The 25158-nt window shown below is 41.0% G+C and overlaps 1 protein-coding gene across 1 annotated transcript in view; it reads right to left on the bottom strand.

Annotated features, from left to right (window-relative positions):
* Positions 1-12452: 12452 nt before the first annotated feature.
* Positions 12453-25158, bottom strand: part of LOC121946708 (ephrin type-B receptor 2-like) — a 100571-nt gene continuing 87865 nt past the window's right edge. The window contains exons 10-17 of the mRNA XM_042491414.1: positions 24917-24981; positions 24611-24733; positions 23041-23288; positions 19900-20115; positions 19359-19508; positions 15521-15714; positions 15254-15409; positions 12453-12568 (exon numbers count right to left, since the gene is read on the bottom strand). Of these exons, the coding sequence (XP_042347348.1) occupies positions 12460-12568; positions 15254-15409; positions 15521-15714; positions 19359-19508; positions 19900-20115; positions 23041-23288; positions 24611-24733; positions 24917-24981 (1261 nt within the window). The 3' untranslated portion in view covers positions 12453-12459. The remainder of the gene's footprint in view (positions 12569-15253; positions 15410-15520; positions 15715-19358; positions 19509-19899; positions 20116-23040; positions 23289-24610; positions 24734-24916; positions 24982-25158) is intronic.

Raw genomic sequence — 25158 nt, 5'->3', positions numbered from 1 at the left:
TTTAGTCCCTTTATGTTACACAAGAAAATATAATAGGCTGCACAAATAAAATAAACGATTTTTCATCTTGGAGTGTAGAGGATGAGCAGTCTCACAGCCTGAGGAAAGAGACTGCTCTGTAGACTGGTGCTACACCCAAGTCATCACTTATTGTACTTTGCCATGTATTTCCACGTCTACATGTTACATTTTCCGTATCCTTGTACTCTTTACATTTCGGGATGCCACTTCCGTAATATCAACAAATGCACAATGTTGGATGATGCCGGACATGGTTATGTGTTTATAGCCACTTGGCAACTGATGCCGGGACATCAACAAACACACATGCTGGCACAGATGGTTAAGTTTAGGGAAAGGAGACACATCACAATCATACAGGAAGCGAACACCGGGCTCCAGCATGAAAGTCCAGGGTTTGTTTGGGTTTGTTGCCCCACTCGCCTTATAAGCCCCCTTGTGCTCCTTATATTACATTGTTACTGTCAGCGATTCAACCTGACACTGTGGTGTATGATTCACACATGATAGGTTTTGTCTGGTTGTGTTCTCAAGTGGCGCCACTTGTACATGAAATGTCCCTGGACGGCATCAACTGAGAACGCAGCTGGACAGAACCATTCTTGGTGTTACTACACACCACCAGACATGCCACAAACAAAAGATCCGCACAGACAGTGCCACTTGAGAATGTGGCTGGATGAAACCTGACGTACTGGCATCGGTTGCCATCCACTTATGTTGCCTAAACATAACCACATGCCGCTATAATCCCACCATGGGCATTTGTTGACATCATGGCATCCAGGAACATAATGCAGAGGGATTAAATGTTAAATGTAATATGTAGATGTGGAGGTCCATTGACAAAGCGGCAACATAAGACGTATTGGAATGGAAACATGTCACAGATACACGTATCTGTGGTGAGCTAATTTAACAACTGATCTCTATGTTTAATATATTGTTGTTCATCAAGAAATGTTTTTTGTACTCTCTTTTACTTTTGTGTTTGATATCAGATATGTTGTGTTTATAAGTGAGTTCTCCCCTCGCCCCCAGTCTTTATGCTCAGCTTGGCATGTTCTGACTGCAGGCTTTGAGGCTGATATCAATTTGAACTTTTGGAGAAAGAAATTTCCTATACTGTTCATTTAGATCCAGGCACCTTTCGGCTGTCACAGAGCAGCTCAAACGCGGCCCCGCATATGGACGGAGCACGGCACACGCACACACACACACACACACACACACGCTGAAACACTGAACGGAAAACTGAACACTCTCTCTAAATTTTACATAGAAATGTCATATTTAAGTAAGGTCATTCATATTCCCTGTGTTTGTAAAAGACTCCACACAGAGGTGAGCCAGCCTGTTCACAGCAGAGCATCTGCAGTAGGGTCTAAACTCACACGCTGATCTAATAATAGTTAAAAAAAAGATATAACCCTCTTCTGAGTGAATGTGTCTTACAGTGTTATCTTTCACTGCTTCATAACTACTAGATTAAGCAGGTATTTTCAGTTGCCACATTCTTTTTACATCTGAGAAAATTTGACAGTTGAGATATATTTTACATAAAGCAACTTAAAAAATATTAAATGAACTAAATTCCTGAAAACAACATATAATGCCAGTTTGAACAGTAGAGTCTCAAACACTGAAATGTGCATAGCATGCATATGTACAGTGCAGTACAGTGTCTTTGTGCGTCTGTAAAACAAATAGGATCAATTTTACAATAATGTCACAGGTTGTATGGTGAAATAGTGGTATTGAAAAACCTGACTGAACAACATTTAGTAAATATTAAAAGTAAAAGGAGGATATGAAAAAAAAAATCATTTTAAAACACATAACTGCAGTAGTTAAAAAAACGAATTGTGTGACTCCACGTAGTTTGACACTGATCACAGAGCACACCCACAGTGTTTAGTAAGTGTACTGTCTAATGCACTTCTGAGATGAGATAGTCCTAAACAGTCCGCTAAACGTAGAGAATATGTTCAAACATAAAAATGCACCATTAAGTATTGCACAAGTAAACCAGTTCAGTGCATTTCCTCAAATTCCAGCATATGACCTCACTGTGCACCACTATGGAACAATCAGAGGAGGCAGGTAACTTCCACAGTTTCCCGCTTTGCCCAGCTAGTAGTCCAGCCTTTGAATTGTGACAAACATAAAAATAAACAATAATAAAATTAAAATTCAAACTTACATTACATTTGAAGTGAGAGTTTAGTTTTTGTTGTGCTCACAAATGGTAGCAAGCAGATCATATAAAGAATGGATGGAAGCGATGCATCTCCTCCTCTTTTTCACATAGTAGTATTTAATCTCAAAACATCAACTGTCCACCGTTCATTAAATTTGATGGATTTGGTTCAACCGACATGATCACAGCATAAGGAGTTTTGTGTACCTCGTACGAATCAAGGACATTTTGATCATTTACAAACAAGACCAGGTTAAATGGATTTCAAGATTAGTAAGGACTCGCATACAGTGCATAACCAGTGAGTGGATAAACCTGTGCTTTGCGCTAATAAAGTAGGAGGAAGAAATTTTAGATAATAAATGTTCTGGTATCAAAAAAAGAATCACCCAGACATCACGATTCAAAATTCACCTTAGTCGGAAAAAAAAGAGAGAGTGTTCTTTTTCTGTGCAGTCTAAAAATCATGTTCCCTTTAGAACACCCATCTAGAGTGATTGCTGGGGCAGTACTAAGCCTCCCATCTTGGCTGGATCATTTGAAACTGTAAAGGGAATGTGCAGATAATCAGAGCAGAGTCAGCGGGTCCATATTTCATGGTGACAGCACAACACACAGGACCTGTGAGTCCTAAAGAAAGCCTTAGAGGAGAAACACTTATTTTGAAGGTCATAATAACTTTGTGTTTTTGAAAAGCCAGTCCTCACAAGAAAAACAACAGTATTAGCTTATTTGGTCAAATGCTTAACACAGCCTCTGTTTCCAGCTGTACGGACTATGTTAGAGGGACAGGTCACCCCCAAATGAACAATGCATGATTTTTCTCTTACATGCAGTGCTATGTTGCCAAGAGTTTTAGATATCAGCTGTAGAGATGTCTGCCTTCTCTCCAGTGCAACAAAACAAGATAGCACTCTGCTTGTGGTGCTCAAACCAAAAAAAGAATCAATTTCAAGAAATCATGACCCAGTTTCTCAAAATGATCCACAGGCCTTGTTGTGAGCAGTTTCATGTAGAAACAATCCCTTCTCTACCAAAGTACACCCAGTAACAGCCCGTTCTCATTCTGAACTCGTAAAATACCAGCCACTTTGACAGTGCCTTTGGTAAGTGTGCAATGCCAAAAGGCACCTTTCACACTTTGAGGAACACCAGCCAAATGCCAATAATATTGGAGAGAAGACAGACATCTCTATGGCCCATATCTCCAACACTTGCCAACTCACATCAAAACTATCTAGACTAATAAATAGCATTACAGGTGCAGAGGACAGAGGAAAAGTGTATATCTTTGATTTTGGGGTTCTGTCCTTTCAATTGTGATGTCTGTTCAATTAAAAGGCAGGTGTATCACAATACCAATAACCAAGCAGTTTTAGCTATTCCAAACTTCAGCAATCCTTAGTCACCAGAGCAGTGGACTTTGTGGATTTTGACAGATTTATAATGGTTTTGGAAGCTACTAATAAATGACGTCATCCTTCCAACTGTGGCATTAGATCAAAGGATGCTTGTATTGGTATTTTTACAAAAATAAAAGATTGTTTGCTTTTAACTCGACATGCAAATGTTGTAATTATGCAAGGACTCCGGCCCTGACAACACTCCTGGACGTGTATTAAAAACTTGTGCTGATCAGCTTGTTAATGTTATAACTGACATTTTTAACATCTCACTCTCACAAGAGACTGTTCCTTCCTGCCTTAAGGCAGCCATTATCGTTCCTGTGCCTTAAAAGTCTGCTGTGTCTAGTCTTAATTACTACCGCCCTGTGGCTCTTACCCCCATCCTGGTGAAGTGCTTTGAGAAACTGGTTCTCCACCACATGAAAAACAACATCCCTGCCAGCCTGGACCCTCACCAGTATGCTTTCAGAACCAACAGATCCACAGAGGATGCCATAATTACTGCTCTTCATTCTGTCTTCACCCACCTGGAGAATAGGAAACATCAGGATGCTGTTTGACTTCAGCTCAGCATTCAACGCAATCTCCCCCATGAAGCTGATTGGAAAATTTAACAGTCTGGGCTACAGTACAATGCTCTGCAACTGGATACTGGACTTTCTCACATGCAGACCCAAGAGAGTTCAAATTGGCAGTCACACCTCCTCTTAATTGGAGCTCAACACCAGAGCCCCCCAGGGCTGTGTGCTCAGCCACCCTCCTGTTCACACCCATTACTGCACTCCCAGACATCGGGAGAACTGTATTGTGAAGTATGCAACGACAACACCATCATCGGCTGTATTACAAACAACGATAAAAGTTCATACCGGGAGAAAATCAACAATCTTGCAGACTGGTGCACAGAGAACAACCTACTGATCAATGTCAGTAAAAAACAAGGAGCTGACTGTTGATTTTGGAAAGAAGGAGGCAAAGACACACACCCCTGTCTATATCAGCAGAGCTGAGGTGCAGCAGGCGAACAGCTATAGGTTCCTTGGAATTATTATCACTGAGAACCTATCTTGGTCATCACGCATCACCACCCAGGTTAAAAAGCACAGATAAGGATCTACTTCCTACAGAAACTTAGGAAAGCTAAATTCCAGAGTAGGATCTGGTTAACTTCTACAGAGGACCAATAGAAAGCATACTGACATGAAACATCACAAACTGGCATGGTTGGTGCATGGCACAGGTCAGGAAGGCTCTACAGCGGGTGAATAAAACTGCCCAGTACATCACTGGTTCCCATTTACAGAGCATCAGTGACCTCAGTGAAGTGAGGTGTCTGCACAGAGTCCAAAGGACACTGAAAGACAGCAGCCACCCCAGCCACAGTCTGTTCACCCTGTTGCCATCTGGACAAAGATACAGAAGTATCTGCTGCAGAACCACCACACTATGGAGCAGCGTCTTTCCAGAGGCTGTGAGACTCCTCAACTCCTCCTTCAATGCCAAAAAGATGTAGAAGGATTTAGGATCAACTTCAATTTAATTTCTTCTTAAACAACATTTTTAAAAAAATGACAATACATCTACCTTGTACCTTGTAACTTGTATTATTGGAGTGGTAACCAGATTGTTCAGCTTTTTTGTTGTGGTCTCTGCCAAAATAAAGCAAAGTATATTGATACATACAAGAAGACAGCTGTGATTTAATTGTGAGTAGAACTGATTTTGCAACTGCCTGCACAACATGAAGCATAGTTCATTTAACTCCAAAACACACTTGCAGCACTCCAAGGACTTTGATTACAATGTTTATGTATATTCCTATGTATATTCCTGACCCAGACTTAATAGTAGCTGTACAGAGCTTCACAGTAATTGGAAAAGTAAAATCCAAGTGAATAGCAAACAATGTGTGGTTCAATCAATATTTGCAAATGGCCCATTTCAGCTGGCTTAGGTGTATTTAAAGGTTAAACAGGCTATTTTCTTGGTAAGAGGATTAGTGCTAAAACTGGAAATATCAACCAGTTGCCTTTTCAAAGATCCACCAATCAGTAGCCATATTAAGGCCTTTTCAGATGACCAGCTCACACAGGATTCATTTCAGAGGCCATTTTATAAGTATCTGGGTTGACAGATGCATTGTTCTTTCATGTGTCTTAGATGTCCACTGAAAACAGCATCTGCAGCTTCTGACAGCACAGCCTCTGAAATATGTAGTGACCTTTAAAGCCCATTCACATCTCCGCACTTCATTCCAGTCAGTTAGCACCAGCCAATACAGCCGCCGCCTGGGTGAAAGCAATGCAGTGTTAATAGGGGTTAAAGTGAGTGTCGCTAGAGATCAAATAGAAACTGGACAGTGCTCTACAACTTTAACAGTGCACACAACTTAATTTTTATTTTCTTGGAAGAGTGCAAAGACTGTTACCTTCTGTTAACCACAAAAAAAAAAAAAAAAAAAAAAAAATCAGGTGCTTTTAAAGAGCAAGCACTTACCACTGCTGCCTCCAACAGCGGCACCACCACTAATACAGGTAGCAATGAGCAACCACAAAGAAAGAGCACACTGCTGTTTTGCACATGGGCTATTTTCTGCTGCAGCTTTTCTGTGCCTTTTTGACATCATGTGCCATTGTGGTGATGAATATTGACTGGTCACTGCCAGTAAACCTGTCTTACATGGTATATTTTGTATTTTTGGACTTATAGTTTTAGTTATTACGTAATTGTAATTGTAAAATCCTTAAGAAAATGGTTTCTCATCAACTCTGTGACTTTCTCCAAGATAATAGTTTATTCGAGGACTTTTAGTCAGGCTTTAGACTTCATCATAGTACGGAGACGGCACTAGTAAAAATGAATAACGACTTATTGATTGCTTCTGATTCAGGTAACGTCTCTGTTTTAATCCTTTTAGATCTCAGTGCCGGTTTTGACACCATTGACCATCAAATCTTGCTGCAATCTTGCTAGACTTCAAACATGTCTTAAGGACGTAAAAACCTGGATGAGCCGTAATTTCTTGATGTCGAATTCAGACAAAACTGAAGTTATTGTTCTTGGCCCCAAACACCTCAGAAGCTCCTTTTCTAACGATTTTATTTCTCTAGATGGCATTACCTTGGCCTCTGGTACAACTGTAAGGAAGATTTATCTTTTGCCTCCCATATAAAACAAACTTCAAGGACTGCTTTCTTTCACTTGCGCAACATCGCAAAAATTAGACATATCCTATCCCAGACAGATGCTGAAAAATTAGTACATGCATTTGTCACCTCTAGGCTGGATTACTGTAATTTCGTATTATTTGGTTGCCCCAACAAATCACTTAGGTCGCTCCAACTGGTGCAGAACGCTGCTGCACGTGTTCTAACGGGAAGCAAGAAAAGGGACCATATTTCTCCTGTTTTAACTTCTTTGCACTGGCTCCCTGTAAATTCAAGGCTTGAATTTAAAATCCTCCTCCTTACTTACAAAGCTCTAAATGGTCAGGCTCCATCCTATCTGTCGCAGCTCATAGTTCCTTACCAACCCTCAAGATCACTGCGCTCTGAAAATGCAGAATTACTTGTGGTTCCCAAAGTTTCCAAATGTAGGATAGGAACCAGAGCCTTCAGTTACCATGCTCCTGTCTTATGGAACAATCTCCCAGTTTCAGTTAGGAAGGCAGACACTGTTTCCACTTTTAAGGGTAGACTTAAGACCTTCCTCTTTAATAAAGTTTATAATTAGGGCTGACCAAGGTTGCCTGGACCTGCCCTTACAAAGGTAACAATGGTTTAACTTGCCGGGGGCTTTCTATAGGGTGCAGAGAGCAGTGGGGACTAACACTGCTCTCTGACAAGTTTCTTGTGCTCAGTTGAAATCCCCATCCGTGTGACAGGGAGGAGGGAGAGGTGGCAGCGCTTTCGGCGGTGGGGGTGGTTTTGAGTCTGTTCAGACCTGCCACTCTGGCTCTGCTTCCTCTCTCTTTTTTTCTTTTCTATTACTGCTCTCTGGCATTCATATTTAAGTTGTAATTGCTGATCAATGACTCTAGGATCCTCATTGAGTGTTTATCCTTTTTACTGTTCACCACCTTGGTTCTGTTTAATTGCACTATGCTAATCCTGTTGCCTGTTTCCATGTGTGCTATTTTTCAGTCACACAGACTCTGTCCTCTCCTGGACTCTTTGGGTAATACTGCTCCAATCACGAGCACTCATTTTCACACTGAGGAAAGCATAAATCTGGCCAAACAAACAGCATGTGCCAACTCAAATATGTGCGACCCCCCCAGTATATAGGGAGGGGGATTCCTGTGCACGACATCTTTCAGAAATGGCGAATTGCACACTAAGCAGCTTCCTGCGTGAGTTGAATCACTGCTTCAAGAACCTCATCAGTGCCTCTGTGCAGACTAAGCGTTGTTCAGCAGTCACCAGCCTGTGAGGCCTGTCTGGTGCTGCCCAAATTTAGATGCCAGCAGTGGTGGGATCACTTCAGACGCTTCAACATGAAGCTTCACCACCATGAGGGTGTGCTGGAGCTCGAGTTTGATGACGTCAAGACCCCCACTTTAACTGCCAAACTCTGCTGCCTCCCGTAACTTCCCTCAGTGAGACCGTTTGTCGCACGCCATGTCGGACTCCCCATGATCAATCCCAACCAAGCTATCTTGATTATGATCCAGCTCGACCAGCTTGACTGGCTTTGATCTTGCCCCTTCTGCAAGCCATATGCAGTGTGTCATGGCTCCATGGCAGCAGCTGCTTTGAGACAAGAGCTCCAGTTGTGAAAAATCATCTCAGGGTGTAGGGTCGCAAGGAGAAGCTTAACCTGGCTAATACCCCCTGTATGGCCTGGTGGCCCACCTGCTTCTGCAGTCAGCGAGTTGGTCAGAGAGCGGGACCCACTGCAGCTGCATGACAGAGCTATGCTCTAGTGATGAGTGAGTGATGTCTGCCACAAGCTCTCTCCATGTGTGGCTGAGACTCACCCCCTAAAACACACTGTGGGATTTCAGTCAGCCGTTACAGAGGGGCTTTTCAGATTGATCGACACGGTCACTCAGTGCTTCAAACAGCTAGAGGAGGAGACATGGCAGTCCCCTTAGCCCCCTTAGCTCGCTTATCCACAGAAAGGACACGTGACAAAGCGCATAACAGACAAAAGAGAAAAAGAGAGATGGCAGTAGGTTCTTTCCACCCCCATTTCCCTTGCTGCCTCTTGGCAGACACCCACATATTGCCCCGTCATGCTGAGGTGAATGGCAGCAATGTTGTCATGTGTTGGTGTTTGTGTTGATGCTGGTAATGTAAAAAATCTATTTTATAAAAAACAAATTACATTCCTCAAAAGCATTTCCCTATACTCCCTACTTCCCCAGTTTTAATATCACTGTATTTAGCTCATAAGACACTCAACTCTCAGACCTCAGCTAGGACAGCAGCGAACTAATCACCATGTTTGTGCACCCCAGTTGCTTGCTGTATCTTCTAAGCCTACAGACAAGTGAACAGGGACCCTCCCATTGTTTTTTGCACACTCCATACATGATGTGGCAGTGTCAGTGGACTTGATTAGTAGAGTGAGTGTCAAGGACATATGTATGGTGGTCTAACCCCTGCTTATTCATACAGTTCTATCTCTTGGAGATGTCAGGCTCCTTTTCAGTGTCTGTGCTTGCTGGAACCACAATAGACTGGTGAAAAGGATTGATTGTATGTCAACTGTGTTGCACCTGATGCCCTTCCAGCCATAATACAGCAACATGCGGGGGCAAAAGTGCTGAACAATCATACAAAAAAGTGAACGACTTTGACTCTAGAACAGCTGAGTGTTTGATCTGCGATGATAAAATGCTGTGGCTGTCAAACAGCTGATGGTCCGACAGAAGCGCTTTGAGACAGACAGAGCGTAGCTTCTCCTCAAAGCACCGAAGTGTCTGAAACAGACACATTTGCAGAGGTGGAACGTGACTTCTTTAGACTTCCATAGACTACTTTGTGTTAGTTTCATGTTTAATCAGATTTTGGATGACTTATTTAGAAACAACATTGCTCTGTTTCTTGTGCTGAGCTCTCATTATTATTACCAGGGGCAGATGTAATGTTTTTGGGGCCTGGGGCCACAAGCACATGACCTTATTTTCACCCTTTCTCTAACTGGGAATGTTGGCAGGCTGTTGGCTGCCATAGGAGATGTAGGCCTACCCAAAAGTTTTTAATTCCTGAGTAAAATTATTAATAGCACAGAAGTTTCACAGAGGTTGAAGTCAGAGTCCTGCAGTCAGGAGAGGTTGGCCTATTATCAGCACAATGTGATTAAATTTACCTGAAGTTTGTTTAAGATGGAGCTTTTAATTTTCATATAATGCTGGAAAGTTTAACAAATAATAATAAATCATATTTTTATTACACTCCAACACACCATGGTCACATGAAACTGTGTCAGTGAACTATGAGGGCAAAAAGCAAACCACAGAAAAGGCAAAATAACCATTCATTTATCATAATCGAGGTAAAAATGTAAATCGTGATTCTGATTTTAGGTATGAGGTTCGGGCCTCTGCTGGGAGGGAATTTTAGCAACTGGATCCCTTTGAATTTCAATTGAATACCCCTGTGATATTGTAACCCTTGCACTAGCACAGGTGGAGCCCTCTACCTAGGGACCCTGTCGATCCTATGGTGCTTGCTAAAGAGGTGTAGGATGTCAGACACAGGAATCCACCTCCCTTTGTACTATGGGGTCTGCACGTATTCGGGCAGGCACATCCTTATTTGCTGACTACGTTTATGTTTTTCTTAGTGTGCAAATGTGTGATTGTGATTAAAGAATTATTATCTAGGGTCTAGTAGAACTAGGGTTACAATATCAGAACTTTCATTTTGGAGTGAGTTTCTGAGTTTTGAAGATAGCAGCCGTAAAGATATCTACTTTTTCTCCAATATATTGGAACTAGATGGCACAGCTTGTGGTGCTCAAAGTGCCAAAATAAACATAAAAATAACAAAATACAACAGCAATGTGTCTTTCCAGACCCAGTTACTTAAGATAACTGACAGCAGGCTCTTACTTCTACCTCTGCCACACAGTGATATTGGCATTCTAGATTTTTACTGAGAGGCAGCAGTGCACACCTTCCAATTAGAGGACACACTGCTCTACCTCTGAGCCACAGCTGCCCTGGTCCTGTAGAAATTTTAAAAAGTTCTTTTGAGAAACTGCTCACACAGGGTCTTTGGATAACTTTAAATAGTTAAGTAAATCAATCAGTGTACTGTTGTCTCAGTAAAAATCAAGAAGACCTGTATCACTGTGTGACACAGATAGCAGTAAGATCCAGCTTTCAGTAAGCACCTAAATACATTGTACATTATGTTTTTGTTGCCAATGAGTGAAAGTATTAGTTTTAGATGAGGCCTAGTTCAACCAGCTAATGATGACACAGAGTGCAATTGTTGTTGATGAGGAATGACAGAAAAGTTTAACATGTCTGGATCAGCACTCGAGTCTTTGAGTGAGCTCCACTGTCCTATATCTAAGGGGAATCAATGGTGATGAAATGAATGGTGATGACTTCCATCAGCGGGTTTGGAAAAGGTAATGTAACACTTTGCTACTTTTGTGGCAAGGAGAGACTACTAAAGACAGGTAACACTGGCAAGCATTTGGGGTCTTTTTTGCATTTTAGTGTGGATGGACTTGTAAAACGAAGGTTGTGTGGACAGTTATAATAGTTTTAGACAGTTTTACTGAAATCTTTTCTCCAGCACTCTATCAATACACTGCTGGTCAATCACATTCAGTCTTATTGGATAGTAAATGGACCTTCTCTAGTGCTTTTCTAGTCATCTGACCCCTTTAAGCACTTCAACACTGCATGTCAGATTCACTCACTCACACACACAACAGCGCCGAGGCTACCATACAAGGTGGCACCTGCTACCAAGCTTAAACACACACACACACCCCACTGGAACAGCCTTTAGGAGCAATCCGTGTTCATTATCTTGAGCAAGACTACTTTAATATGTGAACTGGAGGAGCCAGGGATTGAACCACCAACCTACCAAATTAGTGACCGATCTGCTCTATCTCCTGAGCCACAGATGTCGAGGATGCTAACTGCAATTTGCTTTAATGCCAAAAGTTACATACAGAACCTTTCAGGTTATACCATAGGTTGAATTTAGTTAAAGGAAGAGGCATTAGCCGCCTCACAAGGGATAACAGGCCTGTCCAGTACTCTCCGAATAGGGAAATCTTGTATCAGGAGAGGCTTTAGAGATTAGGTCCATGGCATACTGGAGTAAATAGACTTGAGGCAACAAACTTTATTTGAGGACTAATATTTTAACTCCAGGTGCCTCTTCATCAGAGTTGGACTTGAGTTCAGTTGTTTGTTGTTTTTCATTGTCATTCCCAGCAATGAGTCTTGTACAAAAAATTCAAAGTGCAAGGCCAATTTTGGAAAAGGATTTCTCACTAAATGTCTTAACTTGATGGTAGTGGAGTCAACTGTGGTTATTATTATTTCCTAAAAAAATTCCAATGTCCCATGAAATAGACATGAACTGAGCAGTTTAAAGACTGTGTTCAGATAGCTCTGGTTATGGTCAACTTCTACAGCAAGCCCTAGAGCATGATTGTTACCTGAACATACAGCAGCTAATAGAAAACTACCAAATGTCTGTGCAGTGCTGCAGACTGAAGGAACCTCTGGATGGTGTTAAGGTTGGATTGAAGTCACAGCCTGTGTCCTCAGAGGGTTTCAGGAGAATGCAGGGCTGGTGGCTGCTGAATTTCCTACTGTAAATAGAGCATGTGTACTCCTGGCGTGTGAGTTCACACCTCCACTGAAGTGATCTGGTTCATCTGGGCCCTCATGGACTGGATGCTGTTAAGGATTTTCTTCTGGTGACCGGCCAGCGTCACTCCCACTCTGAGGATGTCCCTGAAAAGAAACCCTCTGTCAGTTTCATCTCAGTGTACCACAAGACCAACAACTGAAATCCCTCTGGACAAGTGTTAAGTATCTTATTGATGCTCTTGACTAGTTGTAAACTAAAGGTTGACTGATGGGTCTTATAATGCATTATAAATATCTATACTCGTCTGTACACACATCAACAATCAAGTGCAGTAAGAACTCATAGTGTGATAGAACAGTCAATGCAGTATCAGAAGTTATCACTGTATGTGTTAAGCAGGTGAAAGTGTTAAGTGAATGTTTTAAGTGAGGTGCATATTGATGCATTTATAATAACTACTTTATTTGAAAGACTGAAGTCTGACACTCTAACATCTAAAGACAATGTGTCAGAAGTAAGGAACACTTTTGTCCAATCCACTTGACCAATTTCAATACCCCCTCATAATCCCTTACCAACTTGCCATTTCATTAAGACATATCATAGTACTGAAGAGAGAGTCTTACATCTGGTGCAAAGCAGTGCACAGCACAGTGCAGCTGTTATTGTTAGCTTTAGACTAACACGGTTGTCATTTTCACTTCCTGCGCCAAGTTGTGTAAGTAGCAAATGGCAGGTGTAATTAGGCAGAAAGAAAATAATTCCTACTGCTCACAACAAGGTTTGTGGATAATTTGTAATGGTTAACAGAAACAACTCTGGTGCCAGCACTGTGCACTGCTGCGTCTTAGTAAAAATCTAGAATGTCAATGTCACTGTGTGGAAGAGGTGGCAGTGAGAGCCTGCTGTCAGTTATCTTGAGTAACTTTAGCAAATGCATTTACACCCATCTGTGTGCCCATGTAGGTTTTAAAATGATGTGTGGCCAGGCACACTGTTTGAGTATTGCTATTTTTAAGCAGCAGAAAGCAATTTTTGCCAACAAAAACCTGGTCTAAAGTCAGAATGGTGGAGAATTTTCCTGCTTTTTAAAGGGAACATTAGCTTTATTGGTAACGTATGTTAAAAGGTCATTGGTTCAATCCCCGGCTCCTCCAGGCAACATATCGAAGTATCCTTGGGTAAGATACTGAACCCTGAATTGCTTCCGATGCCGTGTCATCGGAGTGTGAGTGTGTGTGAATGATTACTGGGTAGCAGGTGGCACCTTGTACGGTAGCTTCAGCCACCACGGTGTGAATGTATGTGTGAATAGGTGAATGTGACATTGTAGTGGTGGACAGCTCCCTCTCCACCAAACACAAAACTAAACTCTCCCATATTGTAAATCAGACCAGCAAAATTATTGGTTCACAACAAACTCCTCTCTCTGAACTGTTTAACCGCTCTGTGATTAGGAAAGCCACCCTGATCACAAAGGACCCCTCTCACCCCCTCCATCACTCCTTCCAGTTACTGCCCTCAGGCAGATGCTACAAAGTCCCACTGGCCCAAAAAATCTTTTATTCCCTCTGCAATAACCACCCTGAACAAAATGAAATAAAAAATTCCACTACATATTTTTATCTGCTGCTGCTTTTTAATGTATGTACTTTATGAGTTTGAATGTCTTAAGTGTGTTTAATAATGTGTTGTTTTTTTGTTGGAGCCTTGTCAAAGGGGAATTTCTGTCACTGACTGGGACAGACAATAAAGTTTGTCTTTTCTTATCTTAGTGTGAAAGCCCTTTGAGTGGTCAATAAGACTACAAAAGTGCAGTCCAGTACAGTCCATTTACTATTTACCATTATAAATGACAAAAATATTAATGACATTCTGTAACGTGAACAGCAACTGTACAGGAGATGTTTTTTTTTTTTTTTTAAATAATTTACCCATATTCATTTTGTATTTTACATAATTTAGAGTGGGGCTGTTTGGGTGATCGGCTGTCTATGAGGCACTGCAGCACTCTGTGGGTCAGATCCACTGCCCTTCCTCCACAATTTTAGGCTCTTGTCCAGATATGGTCATGTATAGGAGATCATAGACAATAATGATAAAACAAAGCAATTCAATAATCTAGTGTGCAGACTTTGTGTTTTCTTCTCTTGTTTTATCTTTTGTCCAGCACGTAGCCTTTTTGTTGTCTCAGTGTTCATGCGTTTGTGAAATTTTTGGTTTGTTTTTTTACACCACAAACGACCTGCACTAGTGGAAGTGGACCGAGACCCACTTTTCAGCAGAGGGTTCAATTAATAGCTTTCACACCAGCTCAAATTAATTGTACAAACCACACAAATGGACCTAAGTTCGTTATAACTGAACCAAAAAGGATAGGTGTGAAAGCACCATTATTCTGCACTCTGCCTTTCCTCTTATCCATTGATCCAATCAGCTCTGACTGTATAAACTGATCAATTATTAGCACCATGACTCAAACAACTCATAATGAGTTTTGCCTGCGCTGTGTTCACGGAATTGTAAAAAAGATTCTAATTAGTTGTTTTTGCCAAATTTTAGTAAACATCTAAAGATATTGTGTTCACAGAAATAAGCTTAACTTTTGAACACAAAATTTTAATCAGCTCATCCTTGAATCTATTAACATATTTGGGCCAAACTTTATGAAATCAAAGTGTTTTTGAGATATCACGTTCATGCTAGATCCCAAGTGAACATTTGTGCGTTTACAAGAATGGATGTACGTATGGACAACCCAAAAAACATAATGCCTTGGCTATTGATACGTATGAATACATATATATATGCTGTATAAATAAACATACTCCATGGTCATTTGAGAAACCACATCAAAGCTGGTGAAGCCTTCATTGGCAAAGTTTTCCTTGTACTGGCCCATCTTAATGGCTTCCAGCCACTCATCCACTGTGCTGAAAGAGGAGAAGTCTGGAGTGGTGCGATCAAGCAGAGGTAAGTGAACACTGGTAGACAGAAAGAAGACAAAAGACCATATTAGTCTGTGAGAAAACTGATTTGTGAGAGGTGTAGGTCATTCACAATATAAAGTGATGAGGGTTGTTTCATTTTCCTACCTTGATGACAGTGGTGTCATGGCCTTGAGGCTGTTGGGGTTGCGTATCATCTTGTCCAGGGTGCTGACAGTCTGGCTGAATTTGGGCCGGTTGTTGCGGTCTTTCTGCCAGCAGTCCAGCATCAGCTGATGCAGTGCACTGGGACAATCCATGGGTGGTGGCAACCTGTAGTCCTGCTCTATGGCATTGATTACCTTTAAGAATTTACATATTAACTAATGGTTAGTCTCAGAACATGACTAGAACCTGATTCTGTCCAGAGCTACACTCCATAGATAAAATACACTGTCAAAACCACAAATTAAACTAACTAAACTAACTACTTTTTTAGGTAAACCACATCATAGCTTGTGTGATATGATGGCTTTAATATTTGATAAAACTGATATTTTGGAAAATGGGCTTGTTTTTTTTTTTTTAAAAAAAGGGGGGGACTGGAGGGTGGGCTCCAATTATCGGGGTACTACACTGCTCAGCCTCCTTGGGAAAGTTTACTCCAGGGTGCTGGAAAGGAGGCTCCAACTGATTGTTAAACCACGGATTCAGGAGAATCAGAATCAGAATCACCCTTGTGAGCCCGCTGGAGGGGTCATGGGAGTTTGCCCATCCAGTCTATGTGTGTTATGTGTCCTTTGGGGAGTCCCTTGGGGGGTACTGATGGAATACGGGGCACTGGGTTTGTATGTACTATGACCAAAGTGAGAGCTGTGTCCTCATACTTGGCATGAACTCAAACACGATCCCAGGGGGTGTTGGCCTCTGCCAGGGTTGTGCCTTATCACTGATCCTGGAAGTGGTCGGGTTTGGGGAACTCAGAGTTGCATCTATGCTCTTTGCAGATCATGTAGTTCTGTTGGCTTCATCACAACGTGACCTCCAGCATGCAGTGGGGCGGTGAGTGTTAAGCAGTTAGGATGAGAGTCAGCACCTCCAAGTCTGAGGCCATGGTCCTCTACCAAAAATGGTGGATTCCCCCCTCTAGATGGGGAGAGAGTTGCTGCCTCAAGCAAAGTAGTTCAAGCATCTCGAGGTCTTGCTCATGAGTGAGATGGATGGGTGGTTTGGTGCAGCATCTGCAGTAATGCAGGAGTTGCGTCGGATTGTCATGGTCAAGAAGGAGCGGAAGGTAAAGCTTGCGATTTACCGGTCCATCTCTGTTCCTACCCTCACATATGGTCATGAGCTCTGGCTAGTGACTGAAAGAATGAGATCGTGGATACAAGTAGCCGAAATGAGTTTCCGGAGGTTGAGGTAGTTCGGGCATCTGATAAGGATGCCTCCTAAGCACCTAGACGTGGGGCATGTCCAACTGGTGGGATGCCTCCGTGACAGACCCAGAACATGCTGGTGGGATTACATATCTCACCTGGCCCGGGAACACCTCTGGGCCCCCCAGGAGGAGCTGGAAATTGTTGCTATAGGGAAAGGGACACCTTGAGTGCTTTGCTTTCCTTTTTGTCATTATTGTAATTTAATTGTTATTTACAACATCTATCTATACACGTCTGTCTGTCCTGGAAGAGGGATCTCTCCTCAGTCGCTCTTCCTGAGGTTTCTAATATTTTTTCCCCCCATTACAGGGTTGTTTGGGGGAGTTTTTCCTTAGAGGATGAGAGAGTCTAAGGGCTGAGGGATGTTGTATGCTATAAAGCCCTCTGAGGCAAACTGTGTTTTGTGATAATGGGCTTTATTAATAAAACTGAATTGACTTGACATGACTTGACTCAGCCTGTTGCCCCCGCGACCCAGGCTCAGATAAGCAGACGACAATGGACAGATGGATGGCTTGTTTGGGTTACTTTGGCAAGAGTGGTTTCTACTCTGTTAAGTGCAGTGGTAGGTCTGGAATTGGACGAAAGGGGAAACCAGAGTTGTTTTAAGGTTTTTTCTTGTTGTAGTAAAAAGCCTGCTAGTCACCAGTGCATAGAAGAGTCACTTGGGGTGGCTGTGGCACAGCTCGTAGAGCTGGTCATCTAGTAATCCCTGGCTCCTTCAGTCAAAGTGTCAAAGTGTCCTTGGGCAAGATAAAAAAAACCCAATTGCTCCTGATGGCTATTCCATCGATGTGTGAGTGCGTATGAGTTTTTCAAAAGCTAATTAACAGGTGGCACCTTGTACAGTAGCCTGGACCACCAATGAATTAATGTGTGTGTGAACAGGTGAATGTGACTTGTGGTGTGAAAGTGCTTAGAGTGGTCAAACGACTTGTAGAGCACTATACAAGTGCAGGGTAATTTTACCATTTAGAAAATTAAATATCACTATATTTTTGAATAAATACTTCAGTATCAATATTGTAACAATATTGTAGAAGTGACTGTTGAAAGTTTCACAGAATAAAAACACAATTACATTTCAGATAAATAATCATCAGTACTGTGGCTATAATGACTAAGTGGGTAAAGACAATTAATATAGCTGCTAGAACAGTCTGGTAAGTTCAGAAAAAACAGCAAAAAAAAAAAAAAAAAACACTATTGTAATGCAGCCTTTAAAAAAACCCAAGAAAAAACAGCACTAATGATATTGTGATATCCAAAATCTAAGAAGATATCTAGTCTCATAACATCGTTTAAATATTTCTGTGTTGCCCAGGCCTATATTAAGCATAAAGCTATGTTGACCAATAACCAACTGTTTACATCTTCTGTTCCAGTATTTAACTAGATAACATTTTTTTAGAACAAAAGCAAGAGGTGATTTTTTATGTGTTTTGAGCTTAATTAGCATTTTCCCCTTTTCCTGTTCTTGTTCTAAACTACAGGCATAATATAATCTGGACCTGTTTCTGTAGTAGACACACTGAATGACACACTAAAAAAATAAACTGATATTGATATTCTTATATGTAGTAAAGGGTGTTTTTGATAATGATGGACAATTTAATTATTATAATTTCTATTGTTTCATTTCATTTAACTCATTCATTTTAAAATAACTGAGTTTAAAATTACATTTTTAAGACTGAATTGAATATTTAATTCTACTTTTTAAAAAATAATTTAAATTTCAATATTAATTCAATTTTTGATATAAAAAAGGAAATAACAGAACAGAACAAATGTAGATTCAAAGCACAGGGGATATTTCCCACAGTTCAGTTCATCAGCACTACAAACTACAGTTGTCCACAGTCACAGAAGTTAACAGATGGTCACTTTTCAAGTGACCATGCAGCCCATTCTCAGTCTGAACTCGTAAAATATTGTCGCTTTGAGTGTGCATTTGGTGTAAGATCATGATGCATTTGTGTGTGCATGAAATGCCACTGGATATTATGAGATGAGAACGCGGCGCAGTGTTATCATATGCCGACAGATGGCTGGACGGAACCTGCTGCGTCTGCATGAGACCCGTCAGGACGGCGCCACGTTAAAATGCTGCCATTACCGATGGCGTAATAAAGAGAGTGCAAGGATGCTTATTGGCAAGTGAAAGGCGTGGTGGATGGGACCAATTAACCCTGGACTATTATGCAGGAGTTTGGTGTTCACTTCTGAATATGATGTTTTTATTCTGCATCTTACCATGAGCATTCCCCTAATCCTGACCATCTGTGCCAGCATGTACATTTTTCTGTTGTTCTGGTGTTGGTTTTCATGTGCTTGTGTTGTCTTAGCATAAACACAAGCAGCATCATCTCACCATGTGCATGTGCTGACATCACGGTAGTGCCATCCCGGAATGTAAACAGCAGACAAAGACAGATACCTTAAACGTAATATATAGACATGGAATTCCACTGCAAAGCGGCAAAGAGGGTATCACCTCTCTCTATGACAATTCTGTGATATGTCCGAAAATGTGAATGCTGGCTATTCTACAGGGCTTTACTCACATCTTGATTGCTCATGTCCCAATAGGGCCTCTCTCCATATGACATCACCTCCCACATGACTATGCCATAGCTCCAGCAATCACTGGAGGAGGTGAACTTCCTGTACTGAATGGCCTCTGGAGCCGTCCACCGAATGGGAATCTTCCCTCCCTGGAAAGAAACAAGTGTGAAGGTCAGCAGTGACGCAGTGGACAGAAAGAAAAAAGACAAGTATTCCATTACTGATTATTGACTTATTATTACTTTACTTTACTTATTCATTGCTTTATTATTACTTTACTTATTACTATTAATATTATTTTGTTTTTTTTTACAAACTTATTGACTTATCGTAACACCCATTTCCTGTTTTGCCTCTAAATTTAAAGTAATTTAACTTAATCCACCATGTAATTTACAGAGTAATCTAACATTATTCAGCTTTTAGATTTATTAAATGTCATTTTCTATTTATATAACTTTTTTTAACCCTTTAATCCTGACTTTTAGTCCCTTCTCTAACATGGTCAGATAAGACATATAGTCCGTGACAAAGGCTGACCAGAGCACTGGTGTAGGTGGGGTCTGAAGTATCATCCTCAAGGAAGCGTGACAGGCCAAAGTCAGACACTTTGCACACCAGGTTGCTGTTGACGAGGATGTTTCTAGCTGCCAGGTCTCGATGGACATAGTTCATGTCACATAGGTACTTCATCCCTGCTGCTATGCCACGCAGCATTCCCACCAGCTGGATCACTGTGAACTGCCCATCATTTTGCTTTAAGAAAGAAACAACATCAAATTAATATTTGGTCTTTGTGATAATGTGATAAGCAATGTATAATGTATATAACCCTTTAAAACCTAGGTATTTTGGCTTGATTTCTTTCAAAAATATGTGAAGAAGGCAATTAGCAACTTGAACAGAAATGACCCAGAAAATAGCAAGAAATTAGTTGAGTTTTTTTTTTTAAGTAGAGAAAATTACCTCAAAATTAGCACAGAATAACAAACAACAGCAGAAAAGTAGGGTGTGTGCCCCATGTACAAACGCTACGCATGTGCTGCAGAAGCTGTGGTTTGACTCCAACACACAACCATTTGTTGCCATCCCCTCTCCTTCCCCCTTTCACACTATACCTGTCCTATCAAGTAAAGGCAAAAATTAAATAGTAAAAATAAATAAAATTAAAGGAAATGGCCTGAAAAGATTGCTTAAAAACATAATTTTGAAAGAAAAAAAAAATATATAATAAAGATAATTATAAATACAGTTCTACAGATATTTTCCCTAGCTTTTAAAAAAATATGTTTTCTAAATCTATTAATTTTTTGCATTGACTTTTTCCTCTAAAAATAAAAAGTCTGAAATTGTAATTTGCTTCAATTATTTATGGAATGTGACTTTCCTTGAGCACCAGAATCAAGCCAAATTGTTCTCTCAAATGCACACTGAAATGAGTTTTGACTGGCAGGTGGGAACAGTGGAGCAGGATGATAGTTGTGGTGTTGAGAAGGCTACTTGAAGGATTCCCATGGATCTCCCCTTACCTGAAGATACAGAGACAACTGACTATTGCACAGTGGATGTACGGTTGGGCTACAGAAAGCTTGGGATGGCTGCTCTGTGATCTGTGACTCACTGAATAGCAATTGATGTGGTGGCTTGGTTACAGAGGGAGTGACTGCAGAATTCATTTGGAGGACTGTGGACATGGTAAACACCTACTGAATTAGTGAGTACCAGAGTTGGTGGCCATGTCACCGCACTCTGTCCTGACCAGAGGATCAGATGGGGAGGCCTGTAAGCCTGTCAGGAATGAGATGGGAATTTGACACAAACCTTAAAGATGGTCACAGGTCTGGTTGACTTGTTTGTTTTAGCAAGAAATCATAGTAATTTTCTTTTCTCATTCCTCTCTCACCTTAACTGAAGCAACAGTGTTGCTTTTTATGGCAATAAATTTTAATATTTCTCAAAGGAGAAGGTAGTCATATGCACGGTTTGTTGAGCAGCTCAGTCAAAGAGAGACTGGCTCTGCTGAACTGGCTTGGTGGTACAGCCCCCAGACTGCTGTTCTGGTGTATGAGCCAAGGCAAACATCATTAGCAAGGACAGCAATAGCCTGTCAACAGCAAAATAATTATAGTAGTCATGCGCTTGAGGTGGAGGATTTTTCTTCACCTGAAAACAAGGACCTCAATGAGATGGGTGTCATCAGAAAATAAACACTTGAGCCAACGGCTTGTATTTTGGGAGACACTGCTGATGCCCCTACAGCTTCTCAACCTGCAGAGCCAGCACTGTGTACTAGAGGTGACAAGATCGAAACTTTTAAGTAAGCTGGTTCATGTTGCTCAATCGCCACTAAAGTACTGGGTCATGTCTGACGACCCCACTCCTCTCCCTGCTCCAGCTGTGCTGCTCAGACACATCTCAGTGAGTTTCTGCTATGTTCCACCAATTCTCTTATGCTTGATTTATATTTCTGGGGGGCTCACAAAGAGCCCTGCTGATGGTTATTTAGGCCCTAATACATAACATTAGCCAATTGGTTCATTTAGTGGCAGCTGATAACATCCATCCATTTATTAGCTGCTCTTTCTAAAACACTGGTAGGAATATTTGTTTAAAGCCTCTGGAACCCAAATCACCCAAAACCTTTCAAATATGTAATTTAGCGTCTTACATGCATAATAAAAAGCAAAAAGTATCTGACATGAACCTCAATCCAATTTTGAAATATTGTCATTTAAGGTTTTTCACAGTTTCCAGAAGCTGGGTTGATTTGGACATGGTTATCCCTAATCCATAATATGGATGAAGTCAATCAAAACTTCAAATTCAGGTGTTACTTGACACTAATACATGCCTAACTGAAATCCCTCAGTGCACCTTTCATCAGTGTAGATGTTACATTACCAGACGTGGCGATGTCATTCTGACAAGGTTGCAGCTCTCGTAACGTTCTATGTGCAGCACGCAGTGTTTGTGTGTGTTAGCTGGCTTTTACCAAAGATACACAGATCAACACCAGTAAGGATGTGGCCAATGGGAAAACAATAAATTAATAAGAATAAATTAACAATATGGTAGTAGCGTCAGCTAACCCTACTATGCCATAGTTTATCATTGCATTCATAGTTTTGATAACAAATGGATGCATTTCAGCTCATGTTGCATGTGCTACGTTATGCTAACTGTATGCTAAAGTAATATCGCTACAGTATTTTGTAAACTCACCATTCAGTGACAGAGTTAAATATATTGTAGATTCTCAGATTTGTAGATACTCAAAAAGAAATCTTTTGAACTTATACTACTACTACTACTACTACTGATATTAATTAGTAATTTAATTAATTAATTAATTAATATGTGCATTCTTACTATTTCAAGACAGGTTTCCAGAGGCTTTAAAACAATCAAACATATTTTTTAATGTAACAATAATAATAACAGAATTAATAATGACTGTTTATTTATACATCCTCTGTTGATGTTGCAATATTTAGCATGGCCTCAGACCCCAGATAGATCTCACTGACCCTAGAGCTGAGCCTGGTGTAATAAAGGCACTTAGGGCCTTTCGCAGACCTCCAATCATACTCAGAAAGCACTTTCTAGTTTGTGTTTTGCTTTGAAGGGAAATTATGGTCAGTGTCTAGGAGGCAACTTAGACATTAATCAGAGTGTGTTTACCCTGAGGAAGGAGTCGAGGGATCCATTCTCCATGAACTCAGTGATGATCATCACGGGGCTGCTCTTAGTCACCACCCCCTCCAGATGGATGATGTTGGGGTGGTCAAACTGACCCATGATGGATGCTTCACTCAAGAAGTCCCGCCTCTGGCGTTCTGTGTAGCCTGCCTTTAGCGTCTTAATTGCCACCAGGATCTCTCTCTTCCCAGGCAGCCGGAGGTTTCCACTGCACACTTCCCCAAACTCACCTGACAGGAAGACAGGAGAGGTCAGTGGAAAGTGATTGTTTTTTTTTATTTTTTTATTTTAAAGCAGATTTAAAGAAATAACGTTAAATTAATTAATAAATAATAATTAAATTAATGCAAAAATTGCAGTTAGTGCTTTAGTATTTCAAAGAGTAAAAAAGAAAAAGAAATTCAAACTAACTAAACTAGAAGTACCACAATCAGTTTCCTTTGACATAATCTTGATAGAAATAATACTACAGGCCCTGTATCAGCCACAAAATAGAGAGTGTTTTAGAGGCGCAGTGTTTTCTTCAGCTCAGATGATTTGGGGCATCTGATTGCAATGACACGCAATATCAATGGAACATGTCAGCACAAGGTAGAGTACCTGCTCTGAATGAGGGAAAGGCTGAATCATGCAGGGATATAAATATATATATATATATATATATATATATATATACACACACAGAGCATATTAACATATCTCTCCTCCATTGTTGTTGTCATTCAGCACTTGTACATGTAAGATGTTTGTTTTCATCATCGGCTGTTTGTCCTACCTCTACTGTGACTGGACTGTCTGAAGTGACTGTGACAAACGCAGCGTTTTTACCCAAAATTGAATATTTTTCAACTCTGGGCACTCAGAAAAAAAAAAAAAATGCAACCAGCAGCGCTTGCCGAAAAAAACACACCCAGCACCTTGTCATCCTGCTTGCATTTGTAACACGGTTTTTGTAGCACTGCTTTTGTAGCGTGGGGTAAATGGGGTATTAAACAACACTGGTCTCAGAAACAAAAAACACTTTGATGAACACTGTCATTTCTGAAGACCCATTTATAGTTGTGTGTACACTCCACACAGAGCCTAAACTGTAGCCTTCACAATTGGCCTATGCTGTTTTTACCGAGCAATCTGTGAATCCTATGTTAGCGAAGAAATGACCCGCCCTTCTCTCCATCTGACTGTCTTGAACTGATTGCATTCATTGGTTGGATTGGTTAGATGTAGGTAAGAGGAGGGGGACTGGTTAGGTGTGTTTGTGTGTAAATCTAATGTATCATTCCACTGAGGGAAATTATTTCGGCTCACAAAAGAAAACAGGAGGTCTGTGTCGCCGCCATTTGTTATTACATTTCTGGGCAGGTGCACAGACTACGGTGTAGGCTAGAGGACTAAGGTACATATCTATGCAGAACCTATGTATTAGGAACAATGTCGACTCAGTGCAGAAGTATACATCCCCCTGGTGAAGAGTTTTAAAAAGTACGCCTACTGGAAACTGTCCTATTATGAAAACCTGCTTTCTCTGATGCCTGATACCATTTTTCCGTACCTGCACCAATAACTTGTTCAATCTTGACACAGGAAATATCAATCTCCTTGGCAAACTCTCTGACTGCTTCATTAGGGTCTTCATACGTGAAGGGGTCAATGTAGATCTTCATTCCTGGTGACACTTCAACAGAGAGATGGAATAGACAACAACAGCTATGCATAGTACAAACTGAAACATATGAGCATTGAGCAAAAAGATCACTTACGTTTTTACATATTCTTCCAAACCAAAACCTGCCACCCTGCTAAGGCTGTGAGTCTCTCTAATAACAACATCCTGTGCACAGTAAAAAGTGTTACTTACTGTGACCACTGGTGTAATGTTGGAGTTTGTCTGTGTACTCTGATTCTGTTCTGTCAGAACTTCTCCTGCTGGAGACAAAGACACAGAAGCTTGTATGTCGCGAGATGCCATGATCACATGAACTGTGCACATCCACTGGTGAAAACCAGGTGACATGGATGGAGTAGACTGAGTAGACTCTGCATTGGGATTGCTTTGTGAAAATGCATATACAGTGAGGTTGGATAACAGAGAAGCATTTA

The sequence above is a fragment of the Plectropomus leopardus genome, chromosome 8 (genome assembly GCF_008729295.1).
Source record: "Plectropomus leopardus isolate mb chromosome 8, YSFRI_Pleo_2.0, whole genome shotgun sequence".
Lineage (NCBI taxonomy): Eukaryota > Metazoa > Chordata > Actinopteri > Perciformes > Serranidae > Plectropomus > Plectropomus leopardus.
The sequence above is the reverse complement of the archived record's forward strand: the minus strand, read 5'-3'. Positions and strand labels throughout refer to the sequence as shown.